This window comes from Natator depressus, chromosome 19 (assembly GCF_965152275.1).
Source record: "Natator depressus isolate rNatDep1 chromosome 19, rNatDep2.hap1, whole genome shotgun sequence".
NCBI lineage: Eukaryota > Metazoa > Chordata > Testudines > Cheloniidae > Natator > Natator depressus.
Window position 1 is genome coordinate 1,504,413 of NC_134252.1, and position 19,119 is coordinate 1,523,531.

Sequence of the window (19,119 nt, forward strand, 5' to 3'; positions counted from 1 at the left end):
CCTGCCACTTACGCTGCTAGCCATATCTCTGTATCATGAAACAACTGCACAATTAGGCACTCTTCAGCACAACTGCTTGCTAAGAGACCTGGGGGACAGGGAAGGAAGGGCTATGGCAGATGAAGAGACACTGGAAATGTGTGTCTGGGGCAGGGGTCATTCACAGGGCTTTGAGCCTCTTAACTGTTTTTAATTAGATGAATTTTATTAAGGGCCATGTTTGTCATGGGATTTGAAGCAGGAGCAGCACTTATGTTCTAGTGCCTTTGTCAGAATAAGGTGCTGTTTTCCAGAGTAACAGATTATCATGCCCCTGGAAATGGCAGTAATGGGAATCCTTATTGGAAATCAGAGACATGGCATAAAGTTAAGTTGTGAACCTGGGAATTCTCACCTGTGCATGTGTGAGTTTATCTTGCTGGGAGTTCTAATCACTGCTAAACCAAACACTCATCCACTTCATTGGATATTTGGCCATCCACAATTCTTGAGCATCCAAATGACACATGCCTTGGAAGTGTTCTTGTGTCTTTGGAACTATAGAATCACTGGGTCCTGCTCTTACTTAAAATGAACCCCTTGTCTTAATTCCTTACTTGAGTGAGTAACCACTTTGCAGCTTGTCAGGACCACTGAGCCCCAAGAGTGATTCTGGCAAAGGAATGAGCCTGGGATAAATTAAGTTTCAGGCTGAAAATGAGCAAGGGAAAACTGAAGCAGTAACAGGAAACACTGTTTTTTTAGGTATTCACAAAATGGAAGTCTCTGGAGGAGACTAAAGTCTAAGTCCCTCCAAATTTCTTCTTTTCTGGATATTAGAGTCCAAGATAATGGAAAAAAGGATGCAGCCCTCATCTGCAATAACTTTCCCTATGCTGTGAAAACAGAAGCTGGGAATTATGACTTAAATGACGGTTACCCTATGATCCTTTTCATTCCTCATCAGCTGAACAGAGTACAGCTGGTAGTACCAAAATGTAGGCTGAAACTTGCTTCAGCAGCTACTGTCACAAAGCTCTTTAGAAAGTCTTTCTGCAGATTCTGAAAATGAGCTTTTCTGACTCCAATTCATGACTTAAAATGAGTCCTCTTTTTCAACAATATCTAGTTGTATAGAACATGCTAGTTATGCAAGTGCTACAAGTGAAGATTTCAGTCACTCTTGTTAAGACAACTTGTGCTTGGGTGAACCCCACGCTCCCTTTTTGCAATGATATTAAGTCCAGATTAATTTTTAATGTTGAATTAATTCAAGGTGCGCTGGGAATAACAGTTACTATTTTTAGAGGATTTTGGTATGGCTAACTGTAGCTTTCTCCGTTGAACTCTACTTTCCTAATAAATTACTTCCCTCTTTAGTTAACAGTAGAACAAAAACCTACACAACTGCATGGGAAATGCCTTTTAAGTTTTCTTTAGTGAAGTGTCTAGTATCTGGTTCTGAGTGGTACGCAGCAAAGAGACCTTTAGACCTCAAGTTGAGTGGTTCTCAACCAGGGGTCCAGGGCCCCATGGGGGGCCACAAGCAGGTTTCATGGGGTCCACTGAGCAAGGCCAGCATTAAACTTGCTGTTTCTCCTCTCGTATACAGAGTTGCATGTACAGAAGGTGTCACTACCAGAGTTTCTAGGAAAGAAATGCAGTTGCAGCAGGCAGTGAGAAAAGAGCAGCCCCTTGGTTGGATGGCTGGGGATTACGTAGGGGTTCTACTTGCTGAAGGGAACTGAGGACACCAAGTGATCACACTTTTGGTTGGGTGGGCAATGTGGTAATTGTGCATGTTTAACACTAGTGATTAACTGTAAACAGAATAGTAAAGAGAACTCAGGGTTGGAACCAAGCTGGGCTCTGGGCCATAACAAGGTTCCAAGAATTTAACCTTCCATTGGGGTAGATATGGCCCTTGCTAGGAAAGGCAGAAAATGCACCGAAACCTGCCCTTCCTTAACTAAGACCAGCACTTTTAAATTGTTAGAGTGCCCCACCAACTGCCTGTTGGACACTGGAGCCAAAGGTACCCAGTTGCATTCTGTCCTGTTTTATAAATTTTTATTCCAGGGAGGTACATGTGATGTATGCTAGAGCTCAGCAGGAAGTACAGCATGTCACAGACATGCACTGAAAATAGTCATATGTGGGATGCATTATACAGTAGCAATGAAGGTGCTGGGCCAGACAAGTGACTGGGATGAGGAAAAGCAGGTTAGCAATGTTACAGCATCTTTCCCACACATACAGCTCAGAAGAGCAGAAAGCAGCAGGCTGGCCCCTTACCATTCACATCCAGCCGTACTGGCAGTTGTACAGCTTAATAGAAAGCTCATGAGTCTGGACCTGCTTCCACCCCACAAACAAAACACACTCATTTTAGCAGAATGAGTATTTGAACGGTACCCTCCATTTGATATTAGCCCAATGCTTTGTGTATGGTACTTCTGAAATCTGTACAGCATCTAACAGATCTATAGAGGCAGAAGTGCTAATGTAAAAAAAGTTTATTAAAAATAGTATGACCTTAACAGTGATAGGTTAGAGAATCACAGAGGCAAATCCCAGACATGTTCAGCATACAAAGAGCTGGATGCTGAAAAGTCACTGAAAATGAGGTCACAGTAATTAGCAAAACATTTTAATCTATTAGACTAGGGAAGGGGAGAAGGAATACAATTGCAATGTTTCTAGTTACTTTAAGTGTGGAAATCAGGATCACTTTATGAAAGAGACAGACCTGGGTCACTAACCACAATGGCCTTGCTGAGAGAAAGATTTCATGAGTTCTTCCTGCAGGGCCCCACAAGGAAATCTACTTCTTTGGTGCAATGATGCCTTCAAGTTGGGCCTGAAAGACAAACAAACAACTCATTAAGTTCACTAGACTCAATCTACACCCCCACCCACCATTGCTGAAAGGTGACAGTTTTCCATTGTTTCCAGAGTGAGGATGTTAGGAAGTTATTTGAATACTCCAGCGGAACCAGGCCAGGATTTTTCTCCTGATTATTTCATTCCTTACTCCATGTTTTATAAATTAGTTTGTTTCATTCTTGGTACAGATGTGTTGCATTATAAGAAGAAAACTAAAAGTTGGTCTTGGTTCTATTCAGTGTAAGACCCATTTTATAACAAAGTACTGAAAATGAAATTAAATAAAAGTTGCTGAAAAAGTGGTTTGTTCTCCGATTTCAGGCTGTATTATGCTTGCTAAATTAAACATTTGGCTCTCAGGGTTTGGAATGCAAGCTCTGACTCAAACAAAAGTATCTGGGAACTGCAAATTTTTCAGTCAGAGACAACTTGACGCCCAAGTCCTGGATAAAAGAACTTGCTACTAATGCACAGGGAGCTTGTACTGTATGCAACTTCCAGTACTTAAATCAACAAAATAAGTGGTAGCAATTGTAAGTGTACAGCTCTTTATAAATACTTCTGGCTCAGGAAAGGAATATGGATTTGGTAGCAGCATATCCTTGGTCTAATGGCTACCCCATTCTGTGGCCTAAGACTCTGCAAGGTGGTCTGAAACTAACATTATCTGAGGAAGTCTTGAGTGTAAATGTGATAAAGTCAAAGATAAGGAAAGTAGCTCTGAGTGCTAAGTAAAGAGATTTAATTCTGGCCAGGAAGGTTCTGGGTTGCTTTAAATAGATATTTTTACCACAAGCATGAAGTAACTTTTCAACAGCAAAGAAAGACATGTTATCCTGGGATCAGCTAACACAAACCCTGCTTCCATCAAATTAAATATTTTTGGCCTGGAGAAGCATCTTAATTGCCAAAGCCAGGGTGCTTTGTTTTAGAGTGAGAGTTACTCCTTCTGTCTCAGAGAACTAGACTGCTGTGATCCACATGTATCAACCAACCAAGCACAGCCATTGGAAGAGTTATTTTGACGTATTCTGGCTCCAGGAGACAGCACTAGCAGACAACTGGAGAAGTACTACTAGTTACAATACAGTAGTTACGCTTTAATCTGACCAAAGCAAATGCTTCCTGCCTTAGGAACCCAGTTAGTAATGCGTCACTGCCATTTACTATCTGTAATTCTACTGCACAACAGGAGAGAGAGACGGGAAGCTCCCAGAAAATGTAGTGATATTGCCAACGAGTTCCCCTAAAGATTGAGATTCCAATGCAGCTGAAGACATGTGGTTATAAAAAATTAGGGGTTCACAGAATCAGCCCATGTGACAGGTTCAGATTCAAGTTTCTTCCAAACAATTACTTTGCCCTCTACTGGAAACACACACATTTAAATTTGTAACAAAAGACCTATCCAAAAGCTCTTCAACTAAATCCCAAAGTTGCCTCTGACCCACAAGCAAGCTGTGAAGGTCAGCAGGTGGATAGGATATTATACTGACACATGAAGAGAAGTATAATAATGTGTCAGTATAATAATGCCTGCATCTGTAATTTTCACTCCATTCATCTGAAGAAGTGGGTTTTTTACCCACAAAAGCTTATGCCCAAATAAATATTAGTCTTAAAGGTGCCACCGGACTCCCTGTTATTTACAAAGCAAATATTTCAGTTGTTTTCCTACTAAGACATTGCAGTCAGGGTTTTTTACTAACCTTCAACTGCTGATTACTTCGTTTCAAGAACTGCACCTCTTCACCATGTTTCTTCTCCTCTACCTGCCGCCTTTCACTTTCACGTTTTTCAATAGCTTCGCATTTAGCTTTCTGCTCATTCACTTGTCTTTCCAACTCTCGCTTTTCATCTTCTAATTCTGCAATCTTTTAAAGAACATAGATATGCCTGACATTCATTGCTATGTTTGTGAAATACAATGAAGATATAAGTTATGCATTTTACAGTCTTTGAAGAATAAAAATGATAATAGCCAATTTATGCATTAAAAAGCAGCCTCAGGGAATCAGCAAGATGTGTGTTTTGATGATCTGTACTGCCACCCAGTGGAACTAGAAATTTAAAAAAAAAATCTAAATGGCATATTTTGAACGAGTTTATTGATGAAATCAGAAAACGACTCAAATGTGAGTAGTGGAGCTGAGTGAAAAACGGTGAAGGTTTTGTTGGTTGATTTTGTTTGCAAAAAATTGTCAGAAAGCTCTACTAGATATGTGAGAAAATATGATCTGCTGAGCCAGCATGAGGAAGATAAGAGACATTTGTGTGCCAGATCACAGGTACATTATGAAGTTATCAGCCCCACTTACTCTCTTTTCCATGTCAGATTTGCCCTGCTCAGCCTGTAATGCCTTCCTCATACCAAAGGCAACACTGCTCTCATACAGTGTCTGATAGGCAGCGATGGTCATTCGGATTTCATCTCTGACTCGAAGCAGCAACAGTCCCCGCTCTGCACAGTTAATTGTAACCTCACGGATAAGTTCATCTTTAAATAAAAAGGGCATAACAGTAAAGATAGAGGGAAAATGTTTTACATAAGTATCAAGACAAACATTTTGACATGGGCCAGTGTGCCTGGCAAGGTAATTATGGCCATGACATTTGAGGTGTTCAAGGCAAGGCAGTGTAGACCTGAAGCTTCCTATTGCTAAGGAATTACAAATCAATTATATTAATAAGAATTCTCTCTAAACCAGTGGCTGGTGTCTTCCTCCAGCCTCCGGAGTTGGTCTGTAGCAGCTGGAGGACTAGCATAGTGTCACCAAGATGTTTAATAATTTAAGATGAATTAATCTAGTTACTGGAGTATGTTCTAAGTGTGGTTGGATGAATCTTTCCCTCCCATGCAAATATGCAACAGATCCCAGCTTACTCTTCAATGCTCTGTTGCCACAGTAACACCTCCTCAGTGTCAGCTTGTATATAGATTTTTTTTTAAAAAATACTGTTCTGTATACAAGCTGACACTAAGAGGAAGCACTCCTGTTGCAACTGGGCTTCATCTATACATGGTAGTGAGAGATGCTAGAGTGACAGACTGGGGAGCCTCAAGAGGGCAAGTACAGTATGTTTAATAACAGTGCAAGCTTCCCACATGCACTGTCTCCTGCCAGTGTGCCTCAACCCTGCCCTGTAGGACCCATTTAGGCTGAAAGAGGAAAATTTCTCTTTAGATTTCTCTTTCTCTCTTTCTAGAATGCATGTCCATTCTAACCTTGGGTTCTTCGCTGACACTTCACACAGGGGCCTACTTGTGTTAATTCTGATGTCAATCTCTGCACCAGGAACTAAACCAAGATCAACAGGTCATCAAACAGGCATGGGATGGTAATGAGTCTCATTCCCTATTGACCGGGGTAGACTGGAACCCGTACACCTTAGATGAAAGTCTCTATTTCCCATTCCCTATATCCTGAGCTATTCAGAAACTTCAGGTGTTTTAGTATCATTCAAATAAGCCTTCTGCTATGATTTCTGGGACCTGGATGTATTCACTAACCAAAGCATTGTGAGTAGAGTTCCCTGCGGACAGGACAAATCCCAGTTTCTCGAGCCTGTCTTTGCTGTAGTTTGAGATCCAGCTCTTCCTGCAGATGAACTACATCCATTCGGGTACTGGGAGTGGTGGACACCTGCTGAATCCATAGCTGATTGTCTTCCACCCATTCTCTGCATCACAAAAGCAGCACAGCTTAGTTTGTTAGCCATATTCATTGCTTTCATCATAGCTTCACTGCCAATAAAAGCATTGACTGCTATCAGCAACAACCTAGGAGCTGCCTCTGGATATGGTTTGATCAAGCATATGCTTGAGCACTGATTTCCACCAGACTGAAAGAATCCCATTTTTTGTTCACAGAAGTGTGCAATACAAGCATTCTCTCCACCCTCCATAGTCATTACAACTGAGAGACAATGTTGGCACAGCTTCCGATCACTGCCCTGATCCTTAAACAAATGCTGCCTTCACATCTTTCATTATCCCTGCTGAACTGGCATTTCAACAGCAGAGGGAGCGCCAGCATTTTACACATGCATGTACGCTTCTCTAGTTACAAACTACAGAAATGATCCCTGAAAGTAGTCTAGCAAGGCAGGAACTTTTAGCTACACAACACTTGGATGACAGCAAACATGGCTAACTGCACACTACACGACCATCAAGCAAGACACAAGACTTAAAAAGGCTTGGGGACTGCTGATTTGTGTCTGATACTGCAATGTCAGGAAAAAAATTTGGATTATATTACTTTAAAAACTGATGTATAATTAATCAGGGCCATTTGCTACCTCAGTACGTCATTGAGAAAAGCATCTTTGTCAGATTCAGAAAGAGCCAATATTGTTACAAATTAGACAACATACTTAACTACCACTCATCACCCAGCACAAATAACCAGCTATTAGATGGGCCACATTCATTGACAGGCACAAATATTTCATTTAGCTAGAAATCCATCCACCACTCTCTCCCCAACACCATTTTGTGACATTCACTGAATCCCAACTTCCAGACCCCCTCACTGCCTGCCTCTCCCTTGCCCTCCAGGTTAGAATCTTACATTGCTGACTCCTCCTGCGATCCTAGAACCATGGTGAAAGGGAGAAAGAGCAGCTTCTTACCTTGGTGGCAGGATTGCGTTTAAGATTTCTTCTGCTTGTTTTGTTGGATCTACAGATGTAGGAGTTGTCTTGGGTTTTGGAGGAGGTGGCACAGGTCCTGTTGACACAGGCTGCTGAGGACTCACTTTCAAAGAACGCGCCTGCAAACGAGAAACATCCCGGGACTATACAGGCAGGGCACACATTCCAGCCATAGCGTGTGCCGAAGCAGACCCCAGAGACACACTGGGGCAGAGAAGGAGGCCACTGATCCCACAAGGGAAGCCAACCTCCCCCTCATCCTCCACTACCCCCACTCCTTCCTGCCCATTCACACACCCCTCTCCCACATGTTCAGAGGATCTATGCAAGTCAGGAGAAAAAAGAAAGCCCTTCCCCACAAAGACTGTCAGCACACGTGGGGAAGGAAAAGTAGTGAGAAGCAGACTCTTTATTGCCCTTTAAGGACTCTACTGACAAACACACAAGGCTCCCTATGTCCCCATCTCATACACCCCCCACCCCGCAACAGGGTCACCCCCAGAGTCCCCATCTGAGGCTTCTCAAATGCTCCATCCTTTACGTACCCCCAGCTCCGCCCCGGCCCCCCCCACGAGCCCCCGCCCCGCGTACCCCCAGCTCCGCCCCGGCCCCCCCCACGAGCCCCCGCCCCGCGTACCGCCAACTCCGCCCACGAGCCCCCGCCCCGCCCTGGCCCCCCACGAGCCCCCTCCCCGCGTACCCCCAGCTCCGCCCACGAGCCCCCGCCCCGCCCTGGCCCCCCACGAGCCCCCCCCGCGTACCCCCAGCTCCGCCCTGCCCCCCCCACGAGCTCCCTTCCTCACAGCTCAGCCCCCCCCGCCCCGCGGCTCCCCCCAATATCCCCCCGTTCGCCCCCCACCCGCCTGCCGGGCCCGTCCCCCGCAGCCCTTCACCTTCGGGGAGCGCTTCTCCGGGTTGCGGCTCACCAGCACCGGGGTCTCGTAGCGGAGCAGCGAGTCCGCCGGGGGGATCATGGCGGCTCGGGGGCCCGCACTCTCCCCGTGAGCGGTGTACCGTCACCATGGCAACAACGGGCCGCGCACCGCGCCGCGCCCCAGCGTCGTTTCGTCATGACGTCCCCCCTCCGCGCTCGTGAGCGGTAAAGCCACGAAGACGCATATGCAAAAAGCAGCAGACGACGGCTGGACGCGCATGCGCCGTAGCAGGTGTGTCCGGGGGGGGAGGTAGATGACTGCACCTGCGCCCTGCGCATGCGTAGAGTGTAAAGCGTCTCGGCCGGCCCCTCAGACGTGAGCGAGACCAGGGGACCTCACTCGCTGCCTCTGTAGGCGGGGAACCGCTCCTCGGGCCCACGCGGCCCAGCCGTCCCCCGAGCGGGTTCCCCCGCAGAGAGCCCGGCTGGGGCTGCGCGGGCCCAGAGCTTCCGGGATCCCAATATGGCGGCGCTCTCGCTCCCCAGTGTCCTCGCGCAAACCCCGCCCCCCCGCTCGCTCCCAGCCCCTGCGCCCCGCCCATCCTAGCCGGCGCGTGCCGCGCAGGGCGGTGCCGCGCGCCGCGGGAGCGCCATGAGCGGAGCCGCCGGGCCCGCGCGGCCCCGCCCCCTGGGGCCAATGCTTCCGGCTGGCCGCGCGCGCTGCGCCCCGGAAGCGGAAGCGGGCGCGGGCGGGGACGGAGTCTCTCTTCCCGTTGGCCTGTGACTGGCGGGGCCTCGCGCAGCCGCTGCGTCCCCACCTGCCGGGGGCTTGCGGCCGCAGCCATGGAGGAGGCCGAGACCGAGCGGCGGCGGCGGAAGCGGCGGCGGCAGGAGCAACCGGAAGCGGCGGAGAAGCGGAGCCCCCGGCGGCCCCGCTCCGCCCGGGGCAGCCAGTCCCCCCCCGCCGAGCAGGGCCCGGCCCGCCCGGGCCGCAGCAGGTACCGGCCGCCAGACCCCGCTCGTCCTCCCGGGCGGTCCCTGTGTCCCTGCTGGACCGCCTTGTGCTCAGGGGACCCCGTGCACCCGGGGAGAGCCCCCCCTCGTCCCGGCCCACACCGGAGATTTCCCATCCCCCCCGCTCAAATCTTTCCTCCTCATCCCCCTCTTCCTCCTGTAAGGCGGTTCATCTCTCCCACCCCCAGTACACACAGTGGGGAGACCCTCCGACCCTTCACCGTCACCCCATCCTCCCGCGACGCAATACAGTGCAGGGGTAGCTATAGGTCAAGGTTAAATTACCATGTGCATTTTGCACAAACTTTCCCTTTCCTTTTTTTTCTTGGGGACTGTGGACCTAACAAATTATCTTTTTAATATTTAAAGGTCACCAGCAAAAAGAAAGAACAAGTCCTCTGCTAAAAGAAGCAAGTCTCCTCGAAGTAAAAGAAGTAGAAGCCCTCATCATATTGTAGTCAAAGTAAAGCAGGTAATTTACTGGATATTAACTACTAAGGGCCCAGTGCTGAAAATTACTCCACATGATTAATCTCCTCCTTGAAGTCCGTGGGGATCTGTGAAACCACAGTTGTCTGTCTCCATGGAGTAACATGTGGGAACTGGGTCTAAATGGGGCGATGTGACTAATGTGTCACTTGATTACCCCAGTATTTTCTTTTATCAGTTGTTGTAATTTGTATATTTAGGAATCTATATTTAACTCTTAAAAATAAACAAATGATAACTATCTCAGATTTTGCTGTAAATGGTTGAGTATCCACGGGGATTAGCTATTAATGATTCAGTAAGAATGTCAGGGCTGTGTCATGGTACACCTTACCCTGCAAGCTGTTCCATTTGCAGAGTGCTGTTGATTTCAGTGTTGTCACACCCAGGTACAGGATTCTGATCAGGTGAAGTAGTACGCTCTCTTGGGGCCTTGGTGACAGCAGCAGGATTCATAGACTTTAAGGCCAAAAGGGACCATTATGATCATCGCATCTAATCTCTTGCATGTTATCGGTTACAGAACCTCACCCATCCACTCCTATACTAGACCCACAATCTCTGGCTGAGTTACTGCAAAAACTGAAAATGTGGAATGCTGTGCTTAACTTAAATAACTCCTTTCCCTCCTGGATATCTATCCCTTTGATGTATTTATAGAGAGTAATCATGTCTCCCCTCAGCCTTTGTTTTGTCAGGCTAAAGAAGCCAAGCTCCTTGCGTCTCCTCCCGTAAGGTAGGCTTTTTATTCCTCTGATTAGTCTAGTAGCCCTTCTCTGCACCTGTTCCAATTTGAATTCATCTTTGTTAAACATGGGAGACCAGAACTGCACACAGTATTCCAGATGAAGTTTCACCAATGCCTTGTATAATGGGAATAACACTTCCCTGTCTCTGCAGGAAATACCTCACCTGATGCTCCTAGTCATCCTGTGATCAACCAGTGCACCTAGGTCTTTCTCCTCTGTCGCATCCAACTGATATGTCCCCAGCTTATAGCAAAAATTCTTGGTAGTCCCTAATTGCACTTTGCATTGTTAAATTTCAACCCATTTCTATTATTCCAGTTTTCAAGGTCATCAAGAGCCTCTTGTATGATATTTCAGTCCTCCTCGGAATTGGCAGTACTGCCCAACTTTGTGTCATTTGCAAATTTTATTAGCACACTCCCACTTTTTGTGCCAAGGTTATTAATAAAAATTTTAAATAAGATAGGTCCCAACACTGATCCCTGAGGAACTCCTTTCAGTTCTAATATTAATCCCTATCTTCTCCAATGTAACTAATAATTTGCCATGTGGAACTATATCAAATGCATACTGAAATCCAGGTAGATAAGAGCTACTGGATTTCCTTTGTCTAAAAAATCGTTATCTTCTCAAAGAAAAAGATCAGGTTGGTCTAGCACAGTCTGTCTTTTGTAAAACCATGTTGTATTCTATCCCAGTTACTGTTTAGCTCTATTCCCTTAACTACTTTCTCTTTCAAAATTTGTTCCAAGACCTTTCATACAAGTGAGGTCAAAATAACAGGTTTGTAGTTTTCCGGATCACTTTTTTTCCCTTTCTTAAAAATGATACTATATTAGCAATTTTCCAGTCATAGCCAGTGCCCCTTGTTTAGGGATTTATTACAGATCCTTGCTATTGGCCTTGCAGTTTCATGTGCCAGTTTCTTTAATATTATTGGATGCGGACGATACCAAGCTGGGAGGGGTTGCAAGTGCTCTGAAGGATAGGATTAAAATTCAAAATGATCTGGACAAACTGGAGAAATGGTCTGAAGTAAATAGAATGAAATTCAATAAGGACAAATGCAAAGTATTCCATTTAGGAAGGAACAATCAGTTGCACACGTACAAAATGGGAAATGACTGCCTAGGAAGGAGTACTCCGGAAAGGGATCTGGGGGTCATAGTGGACCACAAGCTAAATATGAGTCGTCAATGTAACGCTGTTGCAAAAAAAGTGAACATCATTCTGGGATGTATTAGCAGGAGTGTTGTAAGCAAAACACAAGAAGTAATTCTTCCACTCTACTCTGCTTTGATTAGGCCTCAACTGGAGTATTGCGTCCAGTTCTGGGTGCCACATTTCAGGAAGGACGTGGACAAATTGGAGTCCAGAGAAGAGCAACAAAAATGATTAAAGGTCTAGAAAACATGACCTATGAGGGAAGATTGAAAAAAATGGATTTGTTTAGTCTGGGAAAGAGAAGACTGAGGGGGGACAAGATAACAATTTCCAAGTATGTAAAAGGTTGTTACAAGGAGGATGAAGAAAAATTTGTTTTTCTTAACCTCTGAGGATAGGTTAAGAAGCAATGGGATTAAATTGCAGCAAGGGAGGTTTAGGTTGGATGTTAGGAAAACTTCCTAACTCTCAGGGTGGTTAAGAACCGGCATAAATTGCCTAAGGAGGTTGTGGAATCTTCATCATTGGAGATTCAGAGCAGGTTAGTCTTGCCTTGAGTGCAGGGGACTGGACTAGATGACCTCTCGTTCTATGATTCTATGTAGCCAGCAGCTTTTTGCCGACGGAAGAGAGCTCTCCTGTCAACATAATGAAACCACCCCAAATGAGCGATGGTAGCTTTGTCAGCAGGAGAAGCTCTACAACTGCCACTTATGCTGGTGAAATTTACGTTGCTCAAGGGGGTGTTTTGGGGTTTTTTCGCACCCCTGGGCAACATAAGTTTTCCTGACATAAGTTGTAGTGTAGACGGGGCCTAAATCGTTAACATAAAAATTACTGAGTTGTTATAGTTGGGGATTATTTTTCCAACTTTAATATTGTACAGTGCTCCTCCAGAGTGTTACTCATACATGTGGTCCATGGTACCCTTCTTGGGGAAACTGAGAACCAAGATATGGGATGTTGGTAAGTGAGATAAACCATGAGAGGAATCTCTTGCAAAGAGGGTTGCATAATGGAATGACTAGAAAACTGTGGCTGTTGAGTTCAGGCAAGGAATAAGCAGGCAAAGCAGAAGAATTCTGAGGGAAGAAAGATTTAGGGTTTATGCAAGTGTCAATAGTACTGAAACATGCAGAAAACTGAATAGACAAAATATTAGGAAAATTTATTCTTAACATTGCTCTGTGAAATGTCAGTAGAAGAGCAGTAGTTTGAAAACTTGATTTAGGTGGTTTTTTCCCATGTGTGGAAGTGACCAAACTGTTAGACCATAGAAAATATCAAATATTTTAATTTATTTTTTTAGATTGTAAACCTTACAGGCCAAGGATTATCTTTTCTGTTTGTACAGGACCCAGCATAATCCTCAGTGAGGCTTTTGGGGTACTACCATAATATAAACGTTTATAATAATATACAATTTAAGCTAAGAAGCCAAATACTAGTAAACTGTATGTAACTCAAGAACCTCTACTTTTTAGAATAAAGTAACTGAAAAAACTATTCTGCTTATATTTATCTTACAAAACAGAGTTCATGGTTACATAGTCCCTGAACAGTCAGTCATCTCATCAACCCCCTAATTCAGTGCAGGGATTGTAGGTCTGTATTCTCTTCTGGAGCTAATGTTATCTGCTCTAACTCAGAGACCTAAACATGGGTCTTAGCAGGTGAATGAGGAAGTAATTGTCATCCACTTTTTAAAGACCTGTATATTTGATTGAGTTTTGTTCTATAGTTTCGTATTAAATTGAAATTTTAAAGACCAAACAAAATTCCCCGTGTTTTTTCATCCTTAATTCTAAATAGATCGCTGTAAGGTTTTCTTTGTTACAGGAGCGAGATGACCATTCCCGGAGAGGACATGAGGAACGACAGCACAGAGGTCAGTCAGAGCAAGAACACAGACGAGATAGAAATGGTGACAGAGACAGACACAGAGATCATTCAAAGAGAAGGAAAAATCCCAATGAAAGGCCAGGAGGTCGAGGGTATGAAAGAGAGAGGGATACCCAAAATCTCCGTGAGCAGCAAGATGAGAGGGAATTTTATAATGAGAGAAGACGTGAGCATCGCCAGAAGAATGAAGCAAGCAGTGGTGATGAGACTCTGGACCTTGGGAAACCTGATGGTGAAAATAAAGACAAAGATCCAACAAATAAAGAGAAACCAAGTTTTGAACTGTCTGGTGCACTCCTAGAGGATTCAAACACCTTCCGAGGTGTTGTGATTAAATATAGCGAGCCCCCGGAAGCTCGGATTCCAAAGAAACGATGGCGTCTCTACCCTTTTAAGAATGATGAGGTTCTCCCAGTCATGTACATTCACAGACAGAGTGCTTACCTGCTGGGCAGGCACCGAAGAATCGCAGATATTCCTATTGACCACCCCTCTTGCTCCAAACAGCATGCTGTGTTTCAGTATCGGTAAGTGTTACTCACTGTGTCCGCCTAGGAAACCGGATTGTAGTGGAGGCTAGAAGTGAATGGCATGTAGGGTACTCAAAATCCTCTGCAAACTAGTACATTTATAAATGTATTTTCTATTTCAGAATTAGCCAGATTTTACATACAACAGCTGCGTATCCTTTTAGCGGTAATCAAAATTACCTTTGATTCCTCACATCTAACCATAGGCAGCCTTTAAGTAAGGCAAAGAGTACAGCAGTAGTCAAAATAGAATTAGACATACATTGGAACTGGAGTAACACTTGTAGTTTTGATTAATAGGTGAAAAGGAGCATTTCCAGATTGGCCCAACACAATATGGGGTGCTGGCTTTCCTTTGAAGCAGCAGGGATTGCCACCGCTGGAGGCAGAGTTGCTGTTCGTTGATGGAATTAATCTGGTTTAACAATTTGTATATTACTAATCTTGATCTTTTTAATGTTTAAAACATGGCACAGGCTTTCATTTAACTTCAGCTCATTCTATATGGAGAGAATTTTTTAGGCAGGCTGAGTGCCTCATATCTTTTCAGAGACTTAACTTTCTGTATTTAATGAGATTTTTGGAAATTGAGGTATTAGCGATCTTGAAGTTATTCTGAAAGATCCATCTCCATTTTTATTAACAGCATAAAGTGGCTGGTTATACTATCATTATGGTTTAAAGGTTTTCTGTTTTTGCCAGGCTTGTGGAGTACACCCGTGCCGATGGTACAGTTGGCCGCAGAGTCAAGCCTTACATCATTGACCTTGGCTCTGGCAATGGTACTTTCCTAAATAACCAACGGATTGAACCTCAGCGTTACTATGAATTGAAAGAAAAGGATGTGCTGAAGTTTGGGTTCAGCAGCAGGGAATATGTCCTTCTCCACGAATCTTCAGATACATCTGAGGTGGACAGGAAACCAGATGAGGAGGAGGAGGAAGAAGAGGAGGAGGAAGAGTCAGACAGTTAACAGATCAGAAAGAGACTTCAAAGATCTTCTTCCAGTAGAACTTGAATCTGGATGTGAACGTTGGAGCATCACAGCACTGATGCCTCTTATTGCCTTAAAGTCTTTCCTCTGTTGCTGATCAGCTCTCACTGTAGTTAATTTTGGGAAACTCCTGACTTACTCATCTCCTTTGTAGTTTTGAAATTCATCAGGAAATACAGCTTTTGCTTTAAGAGGATTCTCCCTAATAAAATGAAAATAAAATAGAAGGCACCTGAAAGTGAGAGTTCCAGGGATGGAGCTCTTCATCACATGTAAAAATAAATATGTAAGGTTGTACTTAAAGGATATGGAACAAAATAGGCATTTTTAAAAAGAACATGGTTTTGCAAACTCTTTTGTCGACAATCCTTTGAAATTGCTCCTTTATTCTTAACTAGAATCTTAGTTACAGTGAACATGATCTGATGTTTTGTAGTGTCCAATTATTTGATGTGATTTGCTGAATTGTACGCACAGCAAACCACTCACTAAGCAGAGGAATTGATCAGGTTTGTGTCACTGAAAAGGAAGATATGTTGCAAATCTTCTCTTTGTATTCATATGATTTGGGTAGCCAGTTTGCATTGAAATGATTTTTCAGGGAAGGACATTTCACCAGAATACCTTGTAATTTATAAGCAGTGTAGCTTGAAAAGAAAGAAAATGCTTCATGGGACCTGAAGCTATGATAGCGTGGCTTGCTGTCGAAGGCTGTATGCACTCAGTATGTTGCAAATGTTTGCTGACGTTGCCTCTGGATGCTGATTTTTGTCCATATTTGAAGCTAGTTTCTTTGTGACTTTGACACCACTCTGACCCATGAATCATTTCACATAATTTCTGCATTTAATTATGTTACCATCAAAAAGAAAAATATCCAGTGTTTTAACCATAATTTGCACTATTTTTTTTTAAATTTTACGTTATGGAAAATATCGTACTGTCATGTCTGAAATACTTTTTCACCTGCATGTAACAGAAAACAGTCAATACTTTATAATTGTGAAGTTTGTTTCAGAGAAACATTTTCAAAACATGGAACTATTTAGATTTGCATATAGTCAGACATCTGCTTCCTGAGTTTTACCTTGTGATATAAGAAATGTAACTTATTTCACTTTGATTACTAATTTTCCCTCGTATTTGTGATGTATGGGCACATACTGTCTTCATGTGTTATGTATATACTTCTTGTGTGTATATACATAAGTTGTATATTATACACACAACTAAAGTTTATTGTGTAAATATGGGGTGTACATGCGGGTTTTCAAACAGTAGGTATAAGAAGAATGTGTTTTGGATAGCAGACTGTCCTTTATATGTACTCTGGGGTTTTTAAATAAAGAATTTGTAAATTTAGCCCTAGCTGCCTTTAGTTGTAATGTTTTTCTAGTGTCCAGCTTGCTTTATATTTTCTGAAATAGATACTATATATATTTTTAATAAAAACGCACAAATACAAAAAGAGGATGGGGGAAATTCTAATATTGAGGGTAGGCATTGTTTAGAATGCTGTAATACATTCAAGGAAAGGCTAGATGGGTGAAACATAGATAATTCTAGAATTGTATTACGTTTGGTAATTCATTACTTTTTTTTGTTAATACTATAGTACTACATTATTTCGTCACAAAAAGCAGGAGTACCAGTCGTAGGATGAAATCTCTCATCCTTACAAATGGCATTAATGTGGTTTCATGGCTCAGTGGCAGATCTGCGTGCGTACACTTGAAGATTATTTTGTGTGTCTGCTTTAAAATCGGAGTGATCACATGTAAGTCAAACCAGTGCTGATTATACTTCTTGCAGAGCTGAGCAGTGTCTCACTTCTAATGGCAGCACCCAAGCCATCCTAGTTTTTGGTGTCTGTGTGCTGTTGCGTGTTTGTTTTGTAATCTGCATGTACACCCATCAGATACTGAGGTCACCAAAGACTCCAGCTAGGTGATTTTATGTTCTACTCTGGCAGATCCTATCTGTACACTCTTAAAAATGCAGTGAGTTTGTTCTGAAAGTGAGAGAGGGGTGCATATGGCTCAAACCAGAGCTGTGTGCACTTCTGCTGTTGCTGGGCAATGCCTGAAACGCTTGCATGGCTGCATGGTATCTAACCAAGTTTAGTGTGTGTGATTTCCTGTTGTGTTGCATCTTCTGGAATGTGGACATATATTCATTAAGGGGTGCCTAGAGCACCAAACAGATTATATGACTTGACAGATTCAACCAATACTATGAAAGATGGGCTAGTTTGCCCTAAATCTTTACTTTTTTCAGAAAGTGTCACCAGCACATTTGGATTATTTTTAAAATTTAAAATGTTGGCTGCAACTAGCTCAACAGGTTTAACCTAGTTAGACAAAACAGAACATATAAAGCCTAATAAAGTGCGGTACTGATTTCTTTTTAATAAATATGACACTGGCCCATTAGAATGGATCTTCCTTCCACAAAGAGAAGAGACAGAGCTCAAATACTCATAGTGTGATGTAAAGGTGAGATGAAAAATATGAGTAGAACACTTTTTCAGATTTGTTCACTATTTATACACTTCTTGATGTTGCTGATTTGTGACCCTTTCAGCTCCATCTAAGGAGTGGCATTGATTTGCTTCAGGCTGAAGTCATGTCCAGTCATGGGTCTGGATGTATGAAATGTCTACTGAAATTCCTAAATAGTGTACCATGTGGTGGTTTGTGAATTACCCTTTTCAGACTTGATTACACTGTGTACAATAGCACAAAACTATTATCTTGATTTTGCTGTACTGCATCAGTTGGGGTTTTTTATGCTAGACCAAACCAGTTTCTTGTGGTGGAATCCAACAACTGTAGTACACCAACACTCTATGGTGGTGTGAAAACCAAAGCAACCCTCTTTCTAAATGCAACATCCAAATCTACGTGCAAGTGATTTCTTGCCCTTTTTTTTATTAGTGTAAAATCTGATGACTCCTTGTATCAGGCCATGAAAACACTTCGAAATGCATGTATGTAACGTTAGGACTACTAATATTATGCAACTGATGTGCTTAAGTGTTTGTAGGATTGGGCCCATAAATTGTCCTGCTTGGACAATATAAGAATTTTACTCAGTATTTCTTTCCATCGCTCTGTTCTGCTGTTCCTGGGAAATAGCTTGCCCCAATGTGGGCATGGACCAGCTCAGTGACTACCAATGCAATGTGATGTTTTACCGTTGGTGATTGAAGTATTGATTCAAATATGATCAAATTTTCCTTAAATTGTTTAAAAGCTTGCATTTTTAAAAATATCTTATGGCAGTTCAAGCTAGCTGCCATTTGCTAAGCATCACAGAGGTTTACATTTTGGAACTGAGTTTTACCTATGGAAAAATGTTTTACTACAGTATGTGGAAATATACCAGTTGTATCTTTTGAATGGTTGTGTTTACACTTTGTTATAAATGGCACAGTATTTAGCATACAGTATGTTCAAAAGTATGTTACATTTGTATCAAGTCAAATGTATAAAATCCATTTTAAATTAAAATTCTAGAATTTCATCCGACCTTGCTTTAAATGGCATGGTGAATGTGTTTTTTAACAAAGGTGCTGGGTGCAAGGCTATTACTGTACTTCTTAATACTGCAGTAGCGCAGGGGAAGGGAATACATATCAATATTTCTTATAATATAGCCTTTTGTTCATATACCCTTTAATCTAGCCATCGTTAATTGGCTGATTTCTTAGTGTGTCCTGGGAGAGGTGAGTCTTCAGAAGGATATGGAGCAGGAAGAGAGGAGTTGCTTCCCACCTCAACTGGGGGGAGGGATTGAGGAGGCTGGGATCAGCTGGGCAGCTGGAGAGGTTATAAAGAGAACAAATAGAAAAGGAGTACTTGTGGCACCTTAGAGACTAAC

The 19,119-nt window shown here is 43.2% G+C and overlaps 3 protein-coding genes across 3 annotated transcripts in view; 1 reads left to right on the forward strand and 2 right to left on the reverse strand.

Annotated features, from left to right (window-relative positions):
- Window positions 1-19,119, reverse strand: part of CDCA8 (cell division cycle associated 8) — a 282,601-nt gene that overhangs the window by 214,906 nt on the left and 48,576 nt on the right. The gene's annotated exons all lie outside the window — the stretch shown is intronic.
- DNALI1 (dynein axonemal light intermediate chain 1) lies at window positions 2,656-8,702 on the reverse strand. Its single transcript, XM_074934251.1, has 6 exons — window positions 8,415-8,702; window positions 7,501-7,640; window positions 6,377-6,546; window positions 5,184-5,362; window positions 4,575-4,739; window positions 2,656-2,839 (listed from the first exon to the last, which is right to left on the reverse strand). Exons 1-6 carry the CDS (start codon window positions 8,493-8,495, stop codon window positions 2,804-2,806), a joined length of 771 nt encoding a protein of 256 aa, XP_074790352.1. The 5' UTR covers window positions 8,496-8,702; the 3' UTR covers window positions 2,656-2,803.
- On the forward strand, window positions 9,224-17,747 carry SNIP1 (Smad nuclear interacting protein 1). Its single transcript, XM_074934436.1, has 4 exons — window positions 9,224-9,393; window positions 9,779-9,881; window positions 13,651-14,240; window positions 14,946-17,747. Exons 1-4 carry the CDS (start codon window positions 9,239-9,241, stop codon window positions 15,214-15,216), a joined length of 1,119 nt encoding a protein of 372 aa, XP_074790537.1. The 5' UTR covers window positions 9,224-9,238; the 3' UTR covers window positions 15,217-17,747.

What these genes read in the sequence shown, in the direction of transcription:
- DNALI1 (XM_074934251.1), bottom strand. Translation starts at nt 8,495, where the DNA reads ATGATCCCCCCGGCGGACTCGCTGCTCCGCTACGAGACCCCGGTGCTG. An exon ending in CGGAGAAGCGCTCCCCGAAG is followed by an intron (nt 7,641 to 8,414) that starts GTGAAGGGCTGC and finishes TCTCGTTTGCAG; the next exon opens with GCGCGTTCTTTGAAAGTGAG. An exon ending in AATCTGACATGGAAAAGAGA is followed by an intron (nt 4,740 to 5,183) that starts GTAAGTGGGGCT and finishes GTTCTTTAAAAG; the next exon opens with ATTGCAGAATTAGAAGATGA.
- SNIP1 (XM_074934436.1), top strand. Translation starts at nt 9,239, where the DNA reads ATGGAGGAGGCCGAGACCGAGCGGCGGCGGCGGAAGCGGCGGCGGCAG. An exon ending in GCCCGCCCGGGCCGCAGCAG is followed by an intron (nt 9,394 to 9,778) that starts GTACCGGCCGCC and finishes TAATATTTAAAG; the next exon opens with GTCACCAGCAAAAAGAAAGA. An exon ending in TTGTAGTCAAAGTAAAGCAG is followed by an intron (nt 9,882 to 13,650) that starts GTAATTTACTGG and finishes TCTTTGTTACAG; the next exon opens with GAGCGAGATGACCATTCCCG.